The 27978-nt window shown below is 34.5% G+C and overlaps 1 protein-coding gene across 2 annotated transcripts in view; it reads left to right on the forward strand.

The window, feature by feature from the left end:
* Positions 1–27978, forward strand: part of dtn (transmembrane protein 132C dtn) — a 128407-nt gene that overhangs the window by 82943 nt on the left and 17486 nt on the right. For both annotated transcript variants that reach the window (XM_073087375.1, XM_073087376.1), the window contains exons 2-3: positions 9475–10306; positions 13217–13363. In XM_073087375.1, coding sequence (XP_072943476.1) covers positions 9475–10306; positions 13217–13363 — 979 coding nt within the window. The remainder of the gene's footprint in view (positions 1–9474; positions 10307–13216; positions 13364–27978) is intronic.

Below are 27978 nucleotides of genomic sequence, written 5' to 3' on the forward strand. Positions count from 1 at the left end.
AAAAGCATAACGGTAATTAAAGTTCCAGAGTTAATATTATTATATCGAATATGCTGTTATTTTGCATGAAATATTGACGAGTATAGTATAACTATTCTTCGTTATTGTAGTATTACTAATAATATTGTTATTGCTATTTTTTGTTATTTTATGAGTATGATACCATATAAAATTTTTGTGTAAATAATATGATGTTAGATATTCCCCTTATTGAAGTAATCCTTTATTTAAGTAATTTTGATCTCTTTGATGTAGCTTTAGGTATAAATGATATATCAACAAAGACTTTATTTTCATTAAAGCACTCATCATTTTGTAAGCTAAATTTGCTTCCGGGTAAGTCATCCGACGTACCTACAATATTGCGTATAAACTTTTCTTATAAGGGTACTTAGCTCGAGTGTGCTAGAGTGGTTAACGTAAGGAGAGAATTCATGCGATGATGCTGTGAAGACATTTACACTGCTTGATGTATGAAAAATGTAATGTTGGAATTTATTACGCATATAAGTACAAAATAATATGATTACGTAATACTGGATATCACGACAAGAGTAAAAGTTACTAGTAGTTTCATAGAAATCAATTCACTTTTGGTTTAATCTGTACCTGATAGGTATGTTAAAATTTTAAGCAGAAATCCTGAATAGCGATTTTCGAAGTCAAAAGATTTTTTATCAATGTAGCTGCTTCCAATTTAAGCTTGCAAACAAACAATAATTTAAAAACAACAGATATCGTGTTTATAAGCATTAGCTTATAAAATAACAATTATTTCAAAATAACAGTCAAGACTATTACTACTACAATAGCAGTTATTTTAAAATAACAGGTAGCACTACAATGTTATTTATTTGCACAGATGTATCAAAGGTATATCTATATAACGGAGTAAGAGAGTAAAAAGGGCGTGACGTCAGCACCGCTGACGTCATAATTATTGTTATGATGTTGATGAATGACTCGATGAAACCTTCGAAAGCAAACCACACCAGAATTGTTGAGCTTCGTTTATTCTTCGGGCAGCATAACGACGTCCTAAGGAGGTCCGCACTGTTCCACAGCTCGAGCAGTAATGCCTCGATGTCGCCAGTACGGCCCTTTTTATAGGACCGGCGCACGTGCACTTGTTTTCCTATTTAAAATGCAGGTAGTTTTTCCTCAGGTGTTTAATCATTTCATTTTATAATAGGGGAACTGCCGTATTTGCTCCGACACGGCCATTCTGACAGGCTGCGCGTGCTCTGCGCCTGCCTGCGTTGCGAAGTTCAAACTCTGAAAGAAAATAATTTCTTTGAGGCAGGTATCTGTAAGCAACACATGTTGCCATTACAGATTACAGATGGTGTTATAAAAGCGGCACATTAAGACATTTCCCATGCACCTGTCTTGTAAATAAATATGGGTAGTTTTTATGAGTTCTATCCACAGAACTGTCATAATGTTTAGGTTATTTAAAGTTTCTCGGCGATCTGTGGTGAATACGTGTCTACCACGGGCTCCACAAGGGGTCCCAATGGTATCTCATGGTTCCTTTGTGGATACATCATGGACCCATGGTTGGCACAGGGGTAACGCGTGGATAGCTCAGAGGTATCACTCTCCAGATTATGGTGTGTACGTGTCTGGTCACGGTTATACCCGGCTATCCATCAGTGTCTCAAGGTTCTCTTGTGGATACATCAAGGACCCGCGGTATAGCTCAGGGGTAACACATGATGAGCTCAGAGGTACCACTCTCAAGACGGTGTGACGCGGCATTGATAACCCATATTTTAGCACAAGCGTAGCACATGACTAATTCAGAGAACACTTTCGTAGATATTCAGAGAAAGCAAATAAATTGTTTTCGACTCACACTTTGTTCAGATGACGAATGCTTCTTGTCGTGGACCACTGACTACGTGTTTCCTCGACCACTCACTTGTAAGTATTCTTTAATCCGTTGAGTGCGCCTTGTCCTGGACCACTTGGATTACGTGCTTTCTTCACCATTTACTTGTAGTAGGTATCTGTAAACACATTTCAATAAATCGTTAGAACACTCAATAATAATGAAGAAGCTAAAACTTTTTTTTTTCTTTTTCTTTTCTTTTCAAAGCTGTTATTACTGGTGACTCTCTCCGACTCGGCCATCATGACAAGTCACACGTCCTCGTGTGCTGTTCCTGTAAATCAGATAAACAAATTGAATGTTAAAATTTCCACTCGGCTAATCCTGATTAACTCTTATTAATCATTAAGGTTATTCGCCACCGAACACTACGGTATCATATCTCCACATCACAAACATCTTTAATGAGCAGTTAGAAATAACGAGGGTACCCGCAACTTCATTCAAACACTAAATAATTCTTATCAAACAGTGATCACATTTTAGTGATTAAATTCTTAAACCGTGAAGTACCTCAAGTATGTTAATCTTTTAAGCGCACAAAGTCACTTACCGAAACTGCACTTACTAACTCACCACCTTGGTTTTACCACTGTCAAAAAGTGTCCTGCCTTATGACCACCCGTATCATTGGCCACTCAATCTGTTCGCGGTCAACACATGTCCGATGTCGTTGCAATACTACCAATAAGCAGCTATACTAGTTTCTTATCCTGTGAACACTCAAATATTAGGTGAACATTATAAAATTATAAATTGAAATAAATTGAAACAATAGACCACACAAGTATCAAACGTGTCGCCCGTATGCAATAATGAAGCTGATCGTGGGCCACTTTTCTGGGACGCCCTCTACCGATGTGCCAGGTAGTAGATGTGAAGTGCCTATTGTAATAGCACCTCGCAATGTGGTGCTATCTGGTGATGATCCTGGTATGACAGGTGGAAGGATGCCGCAGCTGATGAGGATATAGGCGAGATTGGAGCTTGTTCCGATCCCACTTCTGATAACGGAGTAAGAGAGTAAAAAGGGCGTGACGTCAGCACCGCTGACGTCATAATTATTGTTATGATGTTGATGAATGACTCGATGAAACCTTCGAAAGCAAACCACACCAGAATTGTTGAGCTTCGTTTATTCTTCGGGCAGCATAACGACGTCCTAAGGAGGTCCGCACTGTTCCACAGCTCGAGCAGTAATGCCTCGATGTCGCCAGTACGGCCCTTTTTATAGGACCGGCGCACGTGCACTTGTTTTCCTATTTAAAATGCAGGTAGTTTTTCCTCAGGTGTTTAATCATTTCATTTTATAATAGGGGAACTGCCGTATTTGCTCCGACATATACAATATCTATGAAATATTTTAAACATTTATTAGATAGCTTATAGGATCCAACTTTGAAATTTGCACTTAATCCCGTTTAATTTATGTAATAGGGTTTCATTCCCCTCGCAGTGCCCACATGTAGAGATAAGAAACAACAAAATACGTTTCCCATGGGAGTTATTAAGCTGCAGAACTTTAAAATGATAAATTACGATTTACCTACACAATAAATTATCTAAATTTATAATTGTTTGAATTATACTAATGAAAGCTTGACAGTAGAGTTTACTATCACCTGAATTATATTCATTAAGGCTTAGATAAAACTCTGCACACCGATGTGATTAAAAGTACTGTTGTACTTAAAATAATCTTCATCTTCAGGCCTTACAGGCCTTCAGGATTGGTATACTTTCCCATACCTTTGATGTCGTAATTTTCAAAGATCTCTTTTGAGATATTTTCCTTAATCTTAAGAGATTTGATAAACAACTTCAAAAATAGAGATGCGTGTTGGTATTTGAATCTGAACGCAGATGTTTATAACCATTAGGTTATTGCATTTAGTTACGATGTGCATATTATCTCACGAAATCTGTTAAGCGCTATTACTCGATGATCGGGCGTCCCGTCATGTGAGTCATGCGGAATGTGGTCGAAGACTTCCGAGAAACGACATCTCTTGAAATACAAGGAGCCGTATTCGATTTGCGGACGAACATCGAGCACGCATACTTGAGTAGGTATATTGACTTATTACGAATATATTATACGGCAATTAAAACAGTGTCTTATAATAAACGTTAAAATTGGGTTCAGAATTAACATCAGGTTCATAGATTAGTACTTCGCCGTCTTGAAATTGAATGAAGCCACAAACGACTTATTAGTAAGTTCTTTGAATTCTGGACAAATAAAAACATTTTTAGAGAAAATTTACGAATAAATAACTAATACTGCGTAATTTACATAATAAATAAATAATTACTTCAAATATTTTAGGGACATTTTAGCACGGAGACGTGGCAAAACTTTTTTACGCAACTATTTCAATTCTCAAAACTGGGTACATTTTCTTGTTAGGAGTAAGTAATCTTTACTAATCTATGATCAGGTTAGAATTTCACTATTTAAATGCTTACCCAAACAAGGATCGAACTCGGTACTCTGTTAATCAAAATACGATGCTGAACCCTGCGCTATAAAAAACGGCAACCTAAAACTATTACATTAAAAAAATAAAATTTATTCATGACGCATTTGGACAACATAGTTTACGATCCCACAAATAGTACACATAGATATACGTTAAAATAGTGAACCAATACTATTATTCCGTGAATAAACTTAAAATCAAATTGAACGTTTGAAATATGTAGCGTCAGCTGCACTGTGTTTCGTTGTCTGGAATAAAATTGAAAAAAGGCAAACAATTTATTTAGTAGCCACCCCACACCGCTTGGAGGGTGAGCCATTATTTTTTACGCGCCTTTCTTTTACCTCAATTTTTCCTGGTTTATTGTCGTTTTATACAAATTTTAGGGTACCTTTATTCGGTTGTAACCGGTATTATTTTACGATTACGTCTATACACATTATTCAGAACAATAAAAATGTTAGCGATGATAATTTAATGGCTACTTCGCAAAGTAACGTGATCCCCATAAATGTAGAAATATGCCGATTTTATGACGTGTTTTCAATTTTGGTTTTTGAATTTGAACCCCGAAAACCCAAACACTGTTAGTTTTTTAACATTCATACATAACTCTTAACATTTTCGGGATAAAAGATGTCGCCTTTTAGTCTAATAAATGTTAATGAACTCACGTTACATTCACAACTTTATTTTCCATATATCCCCTATTAGTCTCCCCCGACGGAATATCATCAATGGTGACTAATTGAAGCCACACATGCTAAAAAAAAAAATATTGCATTGATTTTCGCAAAAGTAACCAAACTGCATAATTACCAGTAACTCTAAATAAACTCACGTTACTTTAGTTTCTAATATTAGCATAAAACCCAAAAAAGACAATTTATTTACAAACTAGTTTATAAAAAATATTTATTAAAGAGTAATCATCAGCTATACCGTATTCCACGCAAAGCAATCTTCTATCGTACTTGTAGTTAAGTAATCTATAGAACTGGGCAGGACTGTCCTATACACTATCTATGATAGTCTAGGGCAGGCGCGGCCGTCACTCGATATCTATGGCCTTTATCAAATTGACCGACCTTGCTATACCTAAACGTCTATACCAGCGTTTCCCAACCTTTTTCAGTCCACGGACCCTTAGGAAATCAAGCACATTTTTCACGGACCCCCTTAATAAAATGCAATAGCAAAAAAAAAACAATCTCCGCCAAAACATAATTTGAAAGACCGATTTATGTATTTTGTTTTTTTTTTAGAATAATAATAGTGTTATACATATTGGATGCATCTTTTTTATTTTTTTGAAATACCTTGTGCTTACATCACGTTTTTTTCTAATAAAACTGGTATGCTGATTTTTCGTTTAGAGACTGTTTTGCATTTAATGAGCAATTTATGTATGGTCCGGAGATGACACCGCGGACCCCCTTACATATACTCGCGAACCCCCAGGGATTCGCGGACCACAGGTTGGGAATCGCGGGTCTATACCTATACGTCTAGCCCGTGGCTATAGGAACGAAATTCGGCGAACATTCGCGTTATCACATGTCTGGCCAAACAATTAGTCACATTGCGAATATTATGGCGATCACGAATGCCGTTTGTAAATACCTTTGCTGTACATCAAAGGGTTGTCGTAATGTATACTCGCGAATTCGAAAAGTAATTTTCATTCGGGCACGTATGTGTAAGCCTTATTTTAGGAAAACATTTTAAGTATGCAGAAAAAAAATCTGGATTTGTTCCAAATTATAAAGGGATATAAATCAATTCTTTAGATCTTTTTTCCTTGAATCCGACTGCTTTCTTTGACCCGCGTGGCGGAACGGTCACCGTACCGGTCTGACGCAGTGTTTCGGGTTCCATCCCTGACCAGACAAATATGTAAATAATGAATTTAGATTTTTTTCCAGGTCGGAATTATTGGGTATTTGTCTATATGTGTCCATGACACGACGCAGGGAATTCTAATGTGGGGCTGTATGTGTAAAAATGATATTTTAAAGCCTCTTTCTTTGAAACCTAAATCATAAAAATACTTAAGGATTCCTAGTACCTAGATTATACTTGTTCGCCGTATATAAAAGGATTGACTGGCGTGGTATGATGTGTTGGAGTCCATTAACAGATAAATATTTGTTCGTCTGTCATGGCGGGCGTTTGTTCTGTGATTGACGTCAGACTCCTTATGTTATGCTGTTTAATAACCGACTGGCTTTAATAACTGACTTAATTAAGGTACCTATAGTCCGTAAAACTGATAATCCGCTCTGAATATAGAAATGAATCACGTCGCCATAGCAAATTGTATGACAATACCTGCTCGCAACATCTTCAGAGCGGACTAGCAGTTTGGCGCGGACTATATACCCTTTCTTGCTAAAGCTTGTGATTTGTTTATTTCATGTATACATTTAAGTGGATATAGTTATTGTAATTTTTGTTCTTAGTAAATAGGTAGATTAATACGTATGTACCTTGTTGTTCTGAGAAAACTGAAATCTACGCTGAAGTTTCAAATAAATACAATTGCCGATTAGCAAATTAACTCTACATTTATAACTTTAATTAGCTGTATTACAGGTAGCCAAAATAATATAGGATTTTCATGTCATCCAAACAATCTTGTTATGAATTTTGAAAATGGCCGTTATTTAGGATTTTCCGACAGATATTTCAATTTCATACATAAAATTAAATTTGATGAAAACATTTCATGAAATTGTAGTCGGTTAATTTATCCCTTTTACTAATTATAATTAGTAACAATATTATGAGAAATTCTAACTATACCGTCCATATTGATTAGTAAGCCGGCAATTGTAGCGCCAACATAATTTGCATATTTTAGTGATTGAACTAACGAGTAACAAACATTATCAATTAATCGTTTAATGTTGTTAGTTAATATTATTTATGTTTTTATATGATTATGTTACTTCGTCTGCGAATGAAGGCAGTAGAACCCCTTGTAGTTCGACTTCGGCGGCACGACTCTCATATCTATTTCTGCCCAATAACAGCAGTGTTAAGCGCTATTGTGTTCTGGTTTGAAAGGTGCGGTAGGGGTGTCATACTTATCCAAGGCATTCCAGCTTAATCCTCAGGAGTAGCGGCGCATTTGTGGGCGACCTCAGGTAGGAATGTAATCTTATCTGGTGTAGATTACTGATGCCATGGGCGGCAGTACCCACGTACTATCAGATGTACTACCTGTTCGTCTGCTACTCTTACATTACATAACAAAGTAGCAAACGAAGATGCAATCCATCTGAAGGTATGTTGGTCGTAGCCCACGAACATTCGTAGCCAACTCCATATACGAGTATCTATTATAGAGCTCTTCTGAAGTCAACTACAAATGCAGATCTTGAGGAAGGTGTGTTTGTTTTCCGGTTTTACCGAAGCGTTCCAACTTTGTCCTCAGGGGTAGAAACGCATCTTGCTGGACATAGGGAGGAGTGTAATTATAAAGAAATCCAATAAAATTAAATAAGGATTAAAATCATTTTTTTGCAAAAACTAGTCGTACAGAATTTTAGTTTATTTTCAAGATATACAAAAAACCTATAAAAATTCAACATACAAGTATTACACATGACTCTAGAGACGTCGTTTTCTTGCAAATGAGGCTATAGCTGTGTGCCGTGCTCCGAAAATTTTCCTTTGACGACATTTTGATGGCTATGGAGTACAACAAGGAAATGAAAGTATCTCACTTATGTTTTTGTTAGCAAAAACATTACTTGAAGAATCGTTGATTTGAAGAATTGTAATATCTTAATCCTAGTCTTTAAATTCGGTCCTAACCTAACTTTTTTATCAAATGTAGATCTACGTTCTACACGTAAACAATTTTTAAACCTATTTCCATATTTAAAACTTCCAATCATATACTATCAGAAAAACTGACAAACAATAAAATTACAGATATTTAAAAATTACATAGCGACATTAATTTAATATTACTATTTTCGTTTTAGATTCCTTAAGTTCATATAACCATCTTAAAAGTCCGTTAAATATTATGAGAAGTGTAAACATGTAGCAAAAAACCTTTATTTTACCTACCATCTCCTTGTTACGTAATAAAATTGCATCACGTTCAGAATTTTTTCATTACACTACCTACTTTCATGAAAGTTTCTAGGTAGACGGTACACGACAAGCTTCGTAGGTATTTCATTAGGTACGCGCTCGAGTTTAAAGTAAATGTTTTAGTTGCTACGTAAACTGCGTTTATTAATTACATCCTCTTCACTATACTGTGAATTGAATAATAAAGAGAATAACAAAGTGACGTGCGAATCTTACAAATGATCTAATGTTGGCGAAGGGAGTATAATATTGAAACAAACACAGATCACAGCAAAGAGCAAAACTAGAGACGAGATCGAAAATGTTTAGTGGTATTTAAAGAACGAGTAATTTATTTTAATTACAAAAGCAATATTGTGAAATATTATTGTAACTAATGGAAAAATATAAATATTACTATAATAATACATATAGTACAATCGAGTTTACAATGGTCCCATGCTCCTACACAGGTCCTTTTCAGTCCATAATCAAAGCACGCTCTATCCCATTTTTTTAAAGGAAACTTAGCGAGAGCAGTATACACTTAAGAAAATAGAAATATCATTGATGCTTAAAAGATCTCAAACGTGTGTAGACTACACACACGTTTGAGAACTGAGACCCAATCCGCATTTGGACAGCGTGGCGGATTATATTATAAGCTCGCTCAAATCCTAATAAAAACTGAGTCGAAGAAAATACGAAAGAAGAAATAATATTATTATGTCATATTTAACGACGTAATAATTCTAAAGCTTAATTTAAAATTAGCCGAAGCATACATCGGTAAAACTATTTAAATTGTCAATGTTTGTAAACATCAAGAGGCGACCAATTGACATTTCGTTTGTGTGCAGTTGGATCTGTGCCAGTATTCCGTTACGATGTTCCTTTATCTTTCCTCGACTGACAATTTAAAAAATTCACACTTTACCTCTGTTGCGGCCCTCTAGAGACGATAGCTTTTAGTACTGCTTTGATTAAATTTCTTTTTTTTTGTTACAGGAGCTATATGCGCCGTGGAAGTCCACTTTGAAAACAAGGACAGTGGGTTCTTCCTGAAACACACGGCGCGATGGAACGGTGCCGGTCCTCCACCGGAGCCCATGGGCACTGCTTTGCCGGGCGCGTTGCTCTCTCTGGACCGGTTCACGGTGCTGCAGGGTTCTGCTCCGGCTTCCGTCCGTGCTACCTATGGACCGTTTTCGACTAAGCAAACGGTGCCCGCTCGATATGCGGTACCCGATCCTTTGGAGCCACCTCGAAGGAATGCGACCTTACTTGAACTACAAGACGCCACAGCGCATCGACTAGATGTTTCCGCACATCTTGTCTTCCGGGAACTGCCACGTGATGCACCCGTATTACGTGTACTTTTCCACACGGGTGGCGAAGGTGGTACACGACGTGCAGCTACTCGACCTCGACGTGTTTGCATAACTCTTCACGCTAGCCTCGGTTCCAAGACTTTGACAGCAACTTGTGGACCAGAGGGTGAAGAAGGGGCCTGTTTGGCTGAGTTGACTGTACCGGCAGCGTGGTGGCCAGCAGATGGGAAAGGCAAACGACCACCTCGAACGATGAAACTGGCTTACAGTGCAGCGGAGGCGAGTAGCGGAGAAACAGGAGAAGGAGCATGCGGCCGTGTTTCGGTTCAACCTGCTTGGCCGCTGGGCACGGTGACACTGGCAGGAGCACGGGCTGGATACAGAGAGTCGAGAGCGGGTGACACAGCCCTCCTTCTACCTCGTGCACCACTCTACCCTCACTCCAGATTACATCTGCCGTTTGTTATTCGTCGCGACAGCAATCATCCAATTGGACATGTGGTCATCAAGTAAGTGCCTTTTGTCATATACAATTTAAGCTAAACCGTGTTTTCTAAATAAGAAATAAAAATAAAGTAAATGGAGTTTACATGTAATTAAGCCAAAACCAGTCATGATAATGCAATGTGTGTGTAGTAATCGTTGTTCGTGATGCGATGGCGTTCTAGAGTACTTAACTCTTGAGATATGTCATACCGCTCAAGCACGTGTTAGGCAAATTGCTGTCACTATAGGAGCTCTTCGTGTCGTCGACGTCCTTTGTTATTACCAAACGTACGTAGGTAAATAGATCCTGTTAACTCATAGATATGCAATTTTGTTGGTTATTTGTCCTATTAGTTTTTTAAGCTGTTTCATGATTCCGACACCGTAAAATCTTTTGTGACCCCCTACCGTCTGCTCTTTCTGACTTGTATTTTAGTATAATAAATCCTTATTTATATTTTATAGATAATTAGATATTAGGTAAATACATAATTTTCAGCACTTAACACCGAAGGCATCTTTTTTACTGAGGCTCTGATTCCCCAGCGGACTTTGACAAACACTGCCTTATCGCAATTTTGTGTAGGATGCAAACACGAACTTACGGCAATTCATTTTCTATTCATATAACATTAATGCAGTTGCAGAAATCTAAAAGTAAATAGTGATTGACACTTGAAAACCACTTCGTAACTTTAACAACCAGTGGACTGTAAATGCTGTGAGACGTTTTACAGTTATGTCAAGCTTCAAACTACAATCGAAGCAGACAATCATTTTAATTAATAAATATATATTTTTAAGTTTTATTCCGTTTTTAATGAGGCTTTACGGTACCCATATGGAGGCTTTGAGACCCCCTAGGGGTACGCGACTCACACTTTGAGAAACACTTCTTTATCTCAATTCTGAATTGGATGCCATCATGAACCTACGGCAATTCAATTCTTCTATTCATACAATCACAGAAATCTAATAAATAGTGATTGATACTTGAAAACCACTTCGTAACTTTAACAACCAGTGGACTGTAAATGCTGTGAGACATTCTACATTTATGTCAAGCTTCAAAATACAGTCGAGGCAGGAAACATTTTAATTAATAAAAATATAATTTTAAGTTTTATTCCGTTTTTAATGAGGCTTCACGGTACCCATATGGAAGCTTTGTGACTCCCTAGGGGTACGCGGCTCACACTTTGAGAAACACTTCTTTATCTCAATTTTGAATTGGATGCCATTACGAGCTTACGGCAATTCATTTTCTATTCATACAGTCACAGAATCCTAGTAAATAGTGCTTGACACTTGAAAACCACTTCGTAACTTTAACAACCAGTGGACTGTAAATGCTGTGAGACGTTCTGCATTTATGTCAAGCTTCAAACTACAGTCGAGTCTCAAGCATCGGATGTCATCGCCACGAGTGGTCGTTTAAAACTTTCTTGGCCCGTATTTTTTGCTAAAATAAAAAAGCAGACAGTTTTGTAAAAACTTTAATCTGTTTACTCTGAAATGTTTGTAAGTTTTTTACATAAATTCGTTTTGTTTTCGCTTTTAATATAGTAGTTACATAACATTGGAGCTATGTAGGTAACTACATTATATAAAGTTTAAAAATAAATGTGGACTAGCTTTATTGATCCCATTATTAAAAGCGAGTGGTACCAAAGGTCGAAATGTCACAATATATGCCTACAAGAAATAATAACATTTCAATCAAAAATTGGATTAATGTTTTTTTATTACCGGGCTTAAATTGGCACGACACTCCTGGATACAGTGTAGTGCACAGAATAATAGCTGTGAAGTGTACAAAATAATAAGTAATATATGGTGAAATGTGTGATAATTTTGTCATCATCTCTATTCACCCGTTACAATAGAATATCCCTTCTATTCTACTCAGTGGTTAGAGTTTTCTAAGCGAAGCTACAAGACGAGACCATGTACAGCAGTTTGGATATAACACTCCTTCATACGTAAGCACCTGCTCCGAATCTTCACTAATGTATCTGAATATCCTCGTGAGTTATGGTGAGTCGTGAGTAAGGTGCCCAACAGTTTTGTATTTAGCGGGACAGTTCCAAAAACTTAATACCTACAATATCCGCAATACAAAACTCATAAAGTTCTAAACCAATTTGGAATTCATTGTGAATCTGCCGCATTCTACAGTTTTTAATAGAACTACCTTAGCATTATTTTTTGTAAAAATACGTTTATGATGTTTTTATTTCCAGTTTACATTTCCATTTTACACCACTCCTTGTATGCTTTAGGCACTGTCAACAACGAGTCACTTCAGCATACCTAAACAAAACACTGTCAGAACAGTGAACTTTTTAAAGTCCTCGGCATATCCCACATTGATAATTTGAAAAGATGGCCTCCTTCGCTCGAGAACGCTGTACGCTCTCAAATAGAAATTTATAACTGACGGTTAAGCTTGTAAGGCCAGGATTTTATAACATGCAGGCGAAGCAGAGCGATAACCGTACAAAATGCAAGGAAAATTGACAGCAAGACTTTTGTTAGTGGAATATAAAATAGTGAGAGATAAAGTGGTTGCACCTTTCTTGGGTACCTGAGTATATTCAGTTTAAAAAAAATGTCTAATGACCGCGTAAAAGTTAACATTTTATTTTTGACAATTTTAATGTACATCCTATTGTATTAATTTTAGCAAATTATTTAAATTATGATTGCATTTGTCTTTTAATTTATAGTATTCGTAACTTATTTTGTAACTGCAAGTATTCCACAGAATAAAAATTATGCGGACATCTTAAAAATTCCATTTTATACCTTTTTATGCCATTAAATAATTAATTACCTTATTTTAATTTAATTTTCCTTTACTTCATAGAAAACCCCCATTTATTACAATGATCACACAAACACAATGAAACCAAATGACCCGTCTGTTTTAGGATTAAGGTGAAATCCGGATTAAGATTGATGAGCGTGTCGGCGGCTAACTCTCGCTGGGCGGTGACGGCGGAGGTAAAGCCCCGGGCCGCCACTGTGACCGCCACCCGCCTGGAACAACCGCTAAGGGATGACGACGGACTTGACACGTAAGTCACTTATAATAAGCTTAGAGTTTAAACTGATATATCTTGTAGAAGATCCGAATGGATACAATATTTTTAGATCCTTTGAATGGGTGAAACATTAGTTTTTAAATTGGTGTTTCATATTATAGTCGAAGATCCGAATTGGGGAGGACCTTATCTCATTCGTTTAATGAATGAAAACTAGTTTATATTAAAGTTAACATATTAAAGATATATCGCAAGTGGGTTGGCTAAAAAAACCTGGCTAGATCATGATTACTATGAATGTATATAAGTAATTTCATAAAAAATGTTTTTTTTTTTTAGTTTGTGTTAAAGCATTGCTTCCCAGAGTTTGAACCTTATGTGGTACTCTATCAGATTGTAATTAAGGATTGGTTATTTTTTTCATTCAATCAAATATTTTAAAAATTAAACAGATGTCATTCAAAACGGATGATTCGTCCCTAATTCAGATGGCAAACTATTGAAGCAATGATTTCAAAGTCTTCAACTACAGGAGTGCTACGGTCTTATTCATAAAAAGTTATAGCACACTTATAACGTTGCTATAGTACGATTGTCAAAAAGTGTTATTCATAAACGTATTTTAGGCACTAAACCGTTCTATAAGCCTTCTATAACTTATAGAGGCCAGAACCCTACTATAACAGTGCTATAAGACAAAGATGGCGGACTCTCATCAGCTGATTAGTGATTACTAACCTAATTTGACAATATGTTTTGAATAAATTTTAAATGGCAATGTCCGTTTTGTATATAAACTTGAAATAATTTATTTAAATATCCGATAAATAACATTATTATATCACTATTTTAAATTACAATGCAAATTTTACAAAGCTTAGATATTATTAATAATCTAGAAAACCGTCCACTTCGAAGAACATTGCACCAAAGAGTGATCCGTTTTCTTTAAACGACGAAGACTTTCGGAAGCGTTATCGCTTTAATAAATCGACAGTAAATTTTATAATTGATCTCGTACGTAATGATCGTAAATTAGATCGCAGAGATCCTGGTACACCTTCTGAAATACAATGTTTACTGCCATAAGATATTGTGAATGTTTACAAAACGAAACTTAACAAAACATTTATATCCAACCAATTTTCACTCCTTTATCTTTTAACAACTTTTGCTTAATATCCTATTTTAACAAATAAAATATTTTTAAATTCGCGGTATTTACAAATACAATGGCACTGACATGTTATTTGGTTTTATTGACAACGCATTGACAAGAATGTCAAGACAGAATACTTTTTTAGTACGAAATAATGTCATTTAATGGTGTTTATCTATGGATATTTGTCGATTTGTTCGCCGAACTTCACTATAATGGCAACATTTTCATTTATAGTTGACTTTAGCGACACATTAGTTATAGGAGGTTTATGGAACGTTTATGAATAAGCAATTTTATAGAACGTTTTATAAGCTTATCGAACACTTTAACTAATGAGTGCTTAAAACCTTCTATAAGCATTTTTTATGAATAAGACCGCTATTCTATAAGATTTTTTATAATCTCGAAAGCGCCGTAGTTAAATATCAAATTCGTATTCTTTAAAAGCTTATAGTCTACCAGTAGCGCTTCGAGTGTTGAGATGATAGAACTGTTGTTGTGAGGAATTCAGTTTGCAGTTGCACGTGTATGTATCCATTCCGTAAGAGGATTACCCTCATGTACGTCGAGTTTCATTGTTTGCGAAACATAAACTCACCTGTCATTTCAGTCTTGGAGTATTCTAAATTGAAATCGGGACTCGAATTAGTGTTTGTGTTACAGAATAGCACTACTTTGTAGGGTTATAAAAGCATAGTAATGCCCTTTAGGAAGACATAATATATGTATTATCTTAATCAATTATTGCCTGCGAAGAAATTTGTAAAGATTCATCATTACTAACGGGCTAAAGAGATATTAAACAACAAACTTATTATTCTTCTTTCTTTATTTATTCTCCTTTGCTTGTTAACAATTCTCTCTCTATGTGTTATTCTTAACATAAATTTTACTTCAGGTAAGTACTTTAATCGAGTTTATTTCTTTACAACAAAGTAAAAATAGTGTCTTAATACCATGCGAATGAAATTATTAACCAAACAGAGATATAACAATTTATTACAAGCTATATCTATTATTAAGCTAACACATTTGAAGAGATATGATCTGACAGCAGACCTTTGAGGTTGAGTATAAAATAAATGGTTTAATAAATTATAATTTAAGCAGCACCATTAAATTTGTTTGTTTACAACGTCCAAGTGATAATATCATGGTTTATTGTACTCATAGATTAGTAAAGATAACTCACTCCATACAAGTCAATGAAGCCAGTTTTGACAGTTGGAATTGTGTGCGTAAGAATAAAGTGTTGCCACGTCTCCGTTCTAGTCTCCCTAAAATGTTTGAAATGCGTATTTATTTATTATGTAAATTACGTAGTATTCGTTATTTATACGTAAACTTTCTCTAAAAAGGTTCTATTTGTCAAGAATTCAAACAATAAAATGACCAATCCCGTCGTCTGTATCTACACCACATTACGAATTGTTTTCTTAGTAGTATAATTTAGTAGGCGCTTAGAGTAGCAAGGAAAAAGGCATTAAATTAAATGTGTATTACGAAAGTAATGTTTATTTATTAAATATACTCAACGCACGCCATAACTAATAAGCAATAAAAAGTAAAATATATTAAAAATTCACTAAAAATATACAGAACTAATAAGCAATAACAAGTAAAATATATTAAAAATTTACAGAACAACAAAACATATACAGAAATTAACAAAAAATATACAGAAGAAAATATATGACAGTGACAACAACAAACATAAAATATACAATTGCTATAACAACGATTAACTAAATCCGTAAATGTACAAATTAAACAAAAAAAATAATAAATAAACAAGCTTCATGGAATCACAAATCACAAGTAAATGAGGTGATATTATTGTTTCATTATTTTTTGTGTTTGGTCCGCCATGATTAAGTTACTGACAAGAAAGAGACAATGTATTCCTTCCAAAAGAAAAGTGACGCAAAAGTTACGTCGATATTTACGTATGAATATTTTGAAGGTGATTATTATTATTATTAACCCCTTATGATTCGGCTCTGGCGGCACCACCGCTACAAATATTTCTGCCTCATAACAGCAGTGTTGAGCGCTGCTGCGCTCTGGTTTAAAGTGTGTGGTAAGGGAGACATACTTTTCCGAGACGTTCCAACTTATTCCTCAGGAGTAGTAGCATATCTGTGGCCGACCTCAGGTAGGAATATCTAATCCTATCTGAGGTTGATTACAGGTGTCCATGGGCGGCGGTAGCCACTTACTATCAGGTGGACTGCATGCTCTGCTACTTCTATATAATAAAAATAAAAAAATTAAAATCCTTGAAAGTGTATGAGTTTCTTAAACTTTTGCCGCTTCGATTCTACAGTTGTGGTTATATTATTTATTTTTGCAACATGGTGTAGTCTTATTTTTAGATATTGTTCTACGACTAATCTTATCAAACACACTTTATGACCATGACCAGCGAATGCATGATCATTTTCAATATTTACGAATGTGTTGCTGCCTATAAAATATTGTAAAATTTGTGTCACTATATATTTGTATTGAGTTTCTTTAACTAAATTTATATGTTCCGTCGATATTTTTTTTAAAACAACTTCACAAAGCGCACATATTTTATAAACATCTGTCGACGGAAAAAGTAAGCTACCTTTATTTCTCGCTATAATTAATTTATGAAACTCTTGAATTTCACTGGTTTGTAAGTAATTAAGGCATGTCGAACATTTTAAAATTTTTGAAATGTAATGAACTGTACTACCGGCAATATATCCAATAATAATTTTTTTAAATTCGTTTAAGTCCGCCACGTGCAGAGAGCGGGCCATTTCAGCAGTATCTTCTTGTATATGACGGAGAAACCCTAGTGCAGACAATTCCTGCTCGTCTGATATATCTTCCTCTACGTGCCTATAGGAAAGCGACGTTGAATTAAGAGTATTTAATGTGCTTGACTTGGAATTTAAAATGGCTACATCTTCTAATGGGACACAGTTGCCGGTTGTTAAGGCTTTTATCTCGAGGTGACAAAGTAGCTTCCTGTAAGCGCCTTTCAAATGACGCACATTAGGATTGTCATTAAAGCCACCTTGGATTCTGATGGATGAAAACATCATTTCCAAGTGGTCCTGGCTCAATTTATATATTGGAATGAAACATAGTTTATTTTCCCTTTCTATTAAGTTGTGGTAAATAATTTTCAAACTTTCTATATTTATTATAACACCCAAAAAACCTCGTTTACATTTAGCATCAAGCACTGGCTTATAATATCGAGTAATGACATAAACTGGACGACCATCTTTAATAACATTGCGCTTGGTAACAGATTTGACTTTTAAATTTATAACATAACTTTTTAATTGATTGAGGAAAGTAAAAATTAAATCTTTATTTTCCGAACAGATAGGTTTTTGTAACCCAAATTGTGTCGTAGATTTTGAATTAAAAATATCGAACATGTCATTCATTATTTGCACGAATTTTTCTGTACTCCCTGCATCTGTAAAATAGGGAAGTTTGAGATCCTCTCTGCATATTTTTAGGGCTGTAGCTACACTCCGACTAAGTAACTGTGTGGCGAGTTTCACTTTCATTATTTGGTTTTGAAAATGTATATGCTTTTTTGTTAATTTATTACCTAAATGGATGCCAGCTTCGGTTTGTAAATTATTTAATTCTGCTAAATATTTCCATGATATTATATTATTGCTTTCATCAACAAATTGCGTTTTAGATTCAAACTGGTTTCTTATCAGTTTGATAACGTGACTAGGGTCCATAATACAGGCGACTTGGGAATCATTCGCAGGATGTTGAAATGTGGTTTTGATGTTTGTTGGATTTGAGAATTTACAGCCAAGTAGTTCCATGGCTGTAAAATTTGTAGAGTGTCCATCAAATGTTATGGAAACAACGTCAACATTGGCTTCAGAACATTTAAGGAGACACACTTTGATTAGGTTTGCCTTTTGTTCTCCTGAAATACTATTGATTAAAAAGTAACCTAAAGGAATTTTAAAATTGTGATTTATTCCAACCAAGAGAAAGACTAATGCTTGGGTAGCTAAAGGAGCTGATTCCTCTACACCTGTTCCCATGTCCACCAAACCTATATATTTTTTTCCATCCCACAGCTTTTGCGCTCTAATAGCCATTTCGTCAAACATCAATGAACATATTAACCGATCTTCCGTAAGTGATTTGGCTTTTAAAGCCTCAAACGATTCTTCTGTGAATCCTGGATTTCCCTGAATGCATCCGTACCATCGGGACAATGTACTTGGATGTGGAAGGCATGTTTTAAACGTTTTCCTAACATAGTCATAGGCTTTTGGAGAGTAATAGTTAAGAGTAAGACAAAATTTTTTAAGTGCTGGTGTATACTTGATATTCTTCTTTGCCTTTTTCCGGTTCAAACTGTTAAATAAGTTAATCTTTGCTATGTTTTCATTTAAACTAGAATATAAATCTGTGTCAATGAAGTTTGCTGATTTCAATTTGTTGATAATTTTTATGAGGGATAAATTCCTATTTTTAAGGCGTCTGACTTGTTGTTGTAAAGCTTTAACTTGTTTTCTTTTTTTTCCTAAATGGATGTTCTGCTTCATTAATCTGTCTCGTAGTTTTTTTTTCCTTGGCGTGTCAATCACGATGCTATTATTTGGTTCTGGCTTATCAAGTGAATTCTAGAACAATACAATATGATACTGAACATTTTAGAATTTTGAAAATAAAGAATATACAATTAAATCTGCTCTGCATAATATTTACAAGAACTGTGACAGAGGATGTGCTCGATAACGAATGGCAGGTACTCTCAATGAATACACTAGGCCACCTTCTACTAGTAGGTGTAGTGTACGCCAATCTCTGCCGGATCTCTGCTGTTGTGTTCCGGTTAGAAGGGCGAGGTAAAGAAGATATAGCTTTCCGAGGCGATCTAGCTTAGTCCTCAGGGAACACAACGCGTCTGAGCCCGGCCTCAGGTAGATCTCTAATCTTATCTGGGGATAAGAACAGATGTCCATGGTTGCAGGTAGCTGCTTTCTATCAGGTAGATTGCATGCTCATTTATTAATTAAATATTATAAAAAAGAGCATGTATTGTAATGCATGTAACAATATAGTCCATTATTGATTTAATATTAAGTATAGGTAAGTCATTTTTAGGGCTTACTTGAACTTCTGTAGGAGAAATAGTCGGCAATATAACGCAGTTATAGTCCGTAGACTTGTTAGGCTGAACTGGATTTACCAGGACCATGGTGGATGTGCTAGGGAATATAGCGCTGTTGCCTTGGATGATGGAAGGCGTCATTGTTAAGTTCTAAAAAAATGTTCATTGGAATATTACAAATTTTGTGTGTGCAAAAGTCAGAGGACGCAATTTTATTTTTCGAACTTTTATTTTAAAATTAACCCTATTTTGTGGGGTAGAAAATCTTAACCTACAAGCGGCCTCTTGAAAAAATGTTTTCACAAAATAGTTTGAAATTGTTCATTTCAAACTATTTTTCGAACACAAAATATGTAAGAAGAATTATGGTACCAAATCTATAACTTGTGTTCTATAACTTTTTGTTGTAAAACCAAAAATAAAAAAAAGTAAATATCGAAAATAAATTTAATTTATAACTTTTTAATCCTCATTTTACAGAAAAATGACATGAGAGTTTTTGTTAGAGAAGTTTTTAAGGAATATTTGTGATTATAGTTTTTTTTTAATTTAATAAAAAGTGTTTTTTATTATCAAGGAACAATTAAAAAAAATATTTTTTAATTATTCCTTCCAAACTCCTATATGAAAATGCTCCAATTTCATTTTGCTGTAAAATTACTAGAAAAAAGTTACAAATAAATTATTGTTTTAACAATAATCGTTATTAACTTTGTTATTTTTGGTTCTACTACAAAAAGTTATAGAACCAAAGTTATAGATTATTCAACTAGGTACGACAATTCTCCCTGCCAATTTTGTGTGCGACGAATAGTTTGCCTGATAGAGCGTGAAAACGATCTGCGCCCCTTTTTCAAGATGGCGCCAGAGGGATTTATCATGCATTTTAGAACAATACAATATGCTACTGAAAATTTTAACCTATTAACAAAGATTATACAATTAAATCTGATTTAATTGAAATCTTACTTGAACTTCTGTGCAAGAAATAGTCGGCAATGTAACGCAGTTACTGCCTGTAGGCTCGTTAGGCAGAACTGGATTTACCAGGACCATGGTGGATGTGCTAGGGAAAGTAGCGCTGTTGCCTTGGATGATGGAAGGCGTCATTGTTAAGTTCTAAAAAAAATGTAGTTCATTGAAATATTACAAATTTTGGCCCTGTGTGTACAAAAATCAGAGGACACAATTTTATTTTTCAAACCTTTATTTTAAAATAATCTTAACCCAGAGGCGGCCTCTTAATATAAAGTAATGAGTAAACAATTAATGGTAATGAAATCAAACTCATCTTGTAGGTCTTGAAGTCATGTAATAATATAGTCACATAAACGGTACAGAGTAACGATATAACAATTATACGTAAGTAAGTTCACACTAGTGATTAGAAGTATTATAACTACATAAGTATCTCCGTTATTCGACTGCTCTTGCTGAAGTCTCCGACCAGAATGTCGCTCTCTGTTAATTCGAGCGCCGCCAAGGTGTCGTCCCCACTTCACCTACCCGCATCTGTTTTTAAACTGTAGTATCAAATGAGTCACTTATTACTTTAATGTAACGTTATAAAAATGTGATATCGTTAATATCCAAGCTTCTTATTAACGACGATAACATTCGGCCGTCCTGCTCACACGTTCGTCCTCGATCGTGTATGGTCTGATGCAAGAGCTGCAAAAGAAAACCAGTTGTTTAATGCCTAAGTCCAGAAGAGTTACACATTTTCTTGTAATACCGACTCGCACGTAAGAGGCCCGAACTGTTTATCAAAAACATGGCTTAAACTCTACGCATTTTCTTGCAATACCGACTCGCATGTAAAAAGCCCGAACTGTTGATCCGAACCAAGGCTTAAACTAGGTGATGTTCATATAGAATCACACTAGTTGTGTATTACCTAGGTTATAAATCTGCCCCAACAGTGTTCACCACGGATTTCTGTTGCAGGCATAGTTCATAAGGACTCTTTACATAAATGTCATATGCGCGACAGGTATTGAAGCGAATGCATTAGACCATTGTTAAATAATAAAACACACGGTTTAAACTAGGTGATGTTCATATAGGATCACTCTAGTCATGTATCACCGCAGTTTTTATACCTTGTTTACGATAACATTCGGCCAGTGCTCAACTCAAATTTACTCTAAAAATGCAATATTCACTCAATGTAATACATCCACCCAACATACATACATACATACACCCAACCATATGCATCACCAAGAGACACCCGCGAACATTACACTGCTCGAGGCATCTGCACTAATCCATCTTAACTACAGATAAATAAAAATCAAACTAAAAAAAGTTTCCTACACCTACAGTAATGACAACATCTAGCTGCCCACTTTACTTATGTCTGGATTCTAAGTCCAATAGTTAAATCTCCAACAACTATTGATTCGATAAAGTTACGCATCAGAATAACGACGTTTATCTTATTAGTCCATTTCGGAATGCTCAACAACCTGTTCAATAACTGTTATACTGATAGATAGATAGATCTATAGTTGGCCACTAAATGAATCTGTGCGACTCAAAATACTATTATAAAATTATTTTATTACTACTTAGTACTTCTTTTAATTATTACAATGTTATTTTATACAAATAGTTGCCTTTCCAATGTACGTCTTTTATCAACTGATGAAGCAGTATCAAAATAATAATATATCGTGAATATTTGAAATGAATGATATCAAAGTTAAAGACTAAATAATGGTAAACTAACCATGAATTTCACACAATATAACACGTATAAGTTGTATGAACCCAATTTTTTACGTTATTTATCACAAATTCAAATTATTTCTTTCAAAGTAGGGCCACATAACCCACTTTTGAAAGTCAGAAAGAAATTTCATTACATTAAATTGAATTTATATTCAGTTATAATAATACATACTATTACATGAATTTCAAAATTTAATTAACAAAGCAAAGGACCCATGCGTTCACGTCAGCGACATACTTGTCAATTGTGTATGGCTTAACTACTTAACTTTTTTTTTTTTTTTTATTTCACCAAAAGTTTTAAATTAAGATTCCCATAAGGAAGTTATAGTTTGGGCTATTTTACTGTAAAAGTTATGCATTATACTAAGGAAGATTTGCTAGACTTTACGCAAACGTCGTTTTTAAAAAAAAATCAAATAATGTTATGGAAAGAATAAACACATTAAAATGGTCCGTTAATCTAAACGGAGTTTAAACAGACCTTGTCTTACATTGAGTTCCTCGGAAGCGGATTTTTTTTTCCGTAGGTAGTTATCAAACGGATAGTGTTATTGAATACACACTCGTAAACTACCTACCAAGAAAAATGACTTCAGAAACCGGCCATTATTTAACTATACTTATTTGTGTCTACAACTGATAAAAGATTTTTTTTAAACACGCTTTTATTTTTGCCACGCTTTTATTAACTTGACCTGTATGTATGTAACGGAATATTTGAATTCGATTTTTACCTACTTTGAACGGTCAGATTTATTTAAAAATTTTGAAATACCTATGACATGACATGATTTTAATAATCTTGTCCGATTCTAATTTTGTCTCATCACGATCGTCAGATTTAAAACTATAACTGTTTTACATAACATGTGGCTCCTTATCAATCACAACCTAAAATTTCTATGACCTGAAAAAGGTCTATTAAAGTTGATCATGATTTTATACCAGCCAGCCAAACAAACAGTTAGTCAAACTATCTTATGATACACCTTATTACCGAACAATTCATATTTATTATATATATTTCAAACGCCTCGGCTTCACCTGACTTTTATATAGTTTGTAATAAAAATTATATTAGTGCGTAATATCTATATAGATTATATTAATATAATATGTATCATTTACAACCAACACTCTCAAGGAGATGCTCGATGTTTCTATAGAGAAAACCTAGACATGACGCAATTGTGAACCGTATGAAATTTATATGAAAAGTAAATTATTATATAAGAAAATCCCATCGAAATGTACCTATGCTTTTATTTGATTACATTATTATTCATTTGGCTATGATATACATATAATAAGAATGAAATCTTCACGTGTTTACATCGAATATATTTGAAAAAGAAAAATTGTCTGTCGGTTTGTATATTTGAAAATGCATTAAAACCAAAACTACGAAGTCGATGTCAAAAGTATACATTTTTTTTTAAAAAACATTACATGACCAGGTAATGGACAATTCCAAATTACTAACGTACTCCGTGATCTTGACAGAGGGCATTGTATAATTCAAATTATATTTTGAATCCACATGAACAAAGTCGCAGGCAAGACTCGTTTTAAAAATGCAATTCAAATTATATTTTGAATCCACATGAACAAAGTCGCAGGCAAGACTCGTTTTAAAAATGCAATTCAAATTATATTCTGACTCCACATGAACAAAGTCGCAGGCAAGACTCATTTTAAATATGGTATACAAGAGACTATCTAAATTTATGTAGGCTTCAGTGACCGTTTCTCACTTAATACGTATAATAACTTAATTGCTGTAACTTGTAAATAGAACTATTATTTTACTTAAAATAATTTATTCTCAATCCCATACAAAGTGGATCCCGTTTATCATTTCGTAAATGGCTCACATAATTAATAATATCGATAGTCTAAGCGTCTCAACGTTTAAGGTACAAACTTCATTTACCAGTATTTGATAGTGCCCAATTTTCAAACCAAAAGGACGTGTAATGTGTCAAATTCAAATTGAAATTTAAAGATTTAAAATTACGAGATGTAAAGAAATATTAATACAAAACGAAACGTTGCATACTAAATTTAAAACAGACATTTAATATTATGTATAAGTGAGTCAGTCTGAAGTAGAATGGGAGATAAGAGAGATATTTTTATATATAATATTCCAAAGACCGCTGCGCATAAGTTTCTCAGTTTTCTTATAGATCATTAACTAATGTGCATTTATACTTTATGGGAGTCAAAACACAGTAGTACACAGTACTGCGTGAATTCGCCTAGAATTGATGGAAATCTAAATTTGGCAACGTACGTATGCTTCTTTCATAACAATTACGTATCAAGTATATGAAATCAAAAGGAAACTTTCATTGATTTATAAAATGAAAATGTGAACAATGTAGATGTGAATGCAAGTTTATTTTTAAATATAGTCAATTAATATCCAAAAAAAAAAAAACAATAAACCTTAAACTCATTTACCATTTCCCTCCTGGGTACACTCAGCCACTCAATACCGTGGTCGTGATACTTTTTTGCAGGCAGTTAAATATGTACCACGTAGATATTATACATTTCTGTACAATTATGAATAATCAAAATTTTGCAACTTAATAAACGTGTCACTTATATCAAGTAGGTATACTGTACTCTGTAACTGCGTTTGTTGCTACCGCATAGTCCCTTCCATACAATAAAAACAAACGCATATACGTAAACCCCGTTTGAAACATTAAAAGTTATCAAAAATAAATTCAAATCTAACCTGTATGCAATTTCTGGCGTACATTAGCCTATATTAACAACCATTAGGTTCCCATATCTATAAAGCCCGACATTTAAGATTAAAGATCCTTAAAATATTTTCATAAGTACGTGTATTTCTATATATTTCAAAGTAGGTGTAACTTTAGAACAATTAGGATTTACTTTTTACACCACAGAATTTAACCAAATGGACAGATTTACCACAAGAACTGCCTTGCAAAATTACTTTTAGACACTTCTTCACAGAAAATGCACTTATTTTGAAGTAAACACCTCAGTTTACAATGTTAACAAGTAATTTGATAAGAGTAAAGTTTGTTCACAAAATTTAAGTATATCATTTTCAGAGGGTATTAACATTTCATTGAATTACTAGTCTCAATCTATCCATTTTCTTAATTCAAATGAGTTTTCCCTTACATCAACGACATTTATCTACCCCCATTTTTACTTATTCTACCAAGATGAATTCACATATGACATAATAATGTTTTAACTCACGGTTTTTATTCCTGTGTCAAGTATGTTCGTACTTACGAATCGCCGTCCATGATTGTGAGCTGGTTCTTGTACACTTCTGATGAAATCAAACTCATCTTGTAGGTCTTGAAGTCATGTAATAATATAGTCACATAAACGGTACAGAGTAACGATATAACAATTATACGTAAGTAAGTTCACACTAGTGATTAGAAGTATTATAACTACACAAGTATCTCCGTTATTCGACTGCTCTTGCTGAAGTCTCCGACCAGAATGTCGCTCTCTGTTAATTCGAGCGCCGCCAAGGTGTCGTCCCCACTTCACCTACCCGCATCTGTTTTTAAACTGTAGTATCAAATGAGTCACTTATTACTTTAATGTAACGTTATAAAAATGTGATATCGTTAATATCCAAGCTTCTTATTAACGACGATAACAGTAAGTTAGATAAAACAAAAAATACGCGTTGTTTTGGGCGACCCATAAAACTGTCTATAAATTTTGACGTGATATTGGGTCGCCATATTTGTTTACAACATAAATTCATTTGGAATTAACTTGGAAGATAATAAAAAATACCTTTCTTGGATATGCGCTTCTAGTTAGTCGACGCACTCCACATTTTGTTACATATAAATCAGTCTCATCAAAATGATCTGAGCAAACTACACTCCAAGAAGTTGCTTGCCAATGAGGATCATTATGGCTTAGTTGTATGGCAGCCTCCCATTTATCATGTAGCAATATATTTTTTGGAAACCTAAAATAACCACATTGGACAGAAAGATGAATAATAATATTATGCACTATCTACGCAATATGAGTACATAATCAAACGATGCAATTGAAAAAAATATTTTCAAAATTTAATTATAATTTAATAATATTATAAAATAATATTTCAATTTATAACATTTATTCGTACGTAGCTATTATTTCTGTTAAATTTAAATAAAACACATAATCAATATCTAATTTTACTTGCAAGTTTTTTCCCACATATAAAGTAATTCACAATAAGGTACTGGCAACACTTAGTACTGTCAATGTTATCTATTTTCGTGTTTGTAAAATATTAAAAATATGTAGTTTTTAGACCACTTACGAATGAAATGATACTTCTCCGCGCTTTTTCTTAGATTCCGTGCTGTATTTGCACCATTTAACTGAACATGTCGGCATTTTTCCGCGTAAATTACACCACGACGGTCGGAAACGTTATGGGAAAAACCGTAAACTGTTTTACGTGAGTGTGTGCGTAATTTCGTGTACATGCATGAAACCCGTAAGCTGTTTGATTTTTTTTTGACTTCGTCAATTACAAGGCGGTGAGATATCTTTACTAATCTATGATTGTACTAGTAACAACACATATTAAATGTATGCACGTAATGGGATTGAAAAATGAATTTCGTTGTGCAGGGGGAAACAATTCCCCATATACCTTCATTATCACACATAGGTACATCGTGTAACTGTGGAAAAACCAGTTCAAATAGCATTTTAAATACAAATTATACTTATTTTAGTTACAAAATATCCCATCGTCTTTTGTTTTTGTGCCCTTCGGTCCAAAAATTTATTGAGCATATAATTTAATAGTTAACCCATTAAGTGGACTAATTCCACTATACGAAACGTCCGGGATTATGGGATACGGACGTCCCATTTCTGTGGGATGCGTGACAACCCTACTTGTGAGAATTTATTGCTTTGATAGTGTGATCCCTACGCCGGAGCTATTCACGTTCCTAGCTCGCAGATCGACTAAGACGTGTTCTTCAAATACAGAGCACAGATTAATCAGCCTAGTTCCTACTGAGCTTGGTATGCAAAATGAAAAGAATCTTTCCTTCGAGGTAAATGTAAAGGCTGGTTAATGTTAATTGCTGGAATACCTAATCCGACCATATTTTAGAACTTCGCTTCCTGCGTCTGTTGCCTTCTTAAAATCTTTAGAATTTCTCAAATTATATCTACACCAAATTTATATTTGTAAAATGAAATTATTTAATTCCTGTTCAAGTTCTGTAAACTACAGTTATATTGTTTGATCCGACCGACTTTTCGGACTCTACCCCTAAGCTTAAAAATATTTCTCAAATCATAACTCCAGCTAAATTTGTAACTGTTGTAACGAAATTAATTAATTTCTGCACAAGTTCCGTGAACAGTTAAGTATTGAGTAAGAATTTCCTGAACTATTCGCAGTTAGTGCCGACCTATTCCTATTCTCCGCAAGTGGGTCAGACGACTTAGCAAACGGCGCACAGTTCAAGTGTCGAATGCTTAACCACGTTTCTAGTTTCTACATTTGAGCCAATGTATGTAAAGCGAGATAATTTTGACCATGTCCAATTGTCCATGCCC

This window comes from Epargyreus clarus, unplaced genomic scaffold, assembly GCF_041222505.1.
Source record: "Epargyreus clarus isolate Ecla_fem2 unplaced genomic scaffold, WU_Ecla_fem_2.2 ptg000026l, whole genome shotgun sequence".
Lineage (NCBI taxonomy): Eukaryota > Metazoa > Arthropoda > Insecta > Lepidoptera > Hesperiidae > Epargyreus > Epargyreus clarus.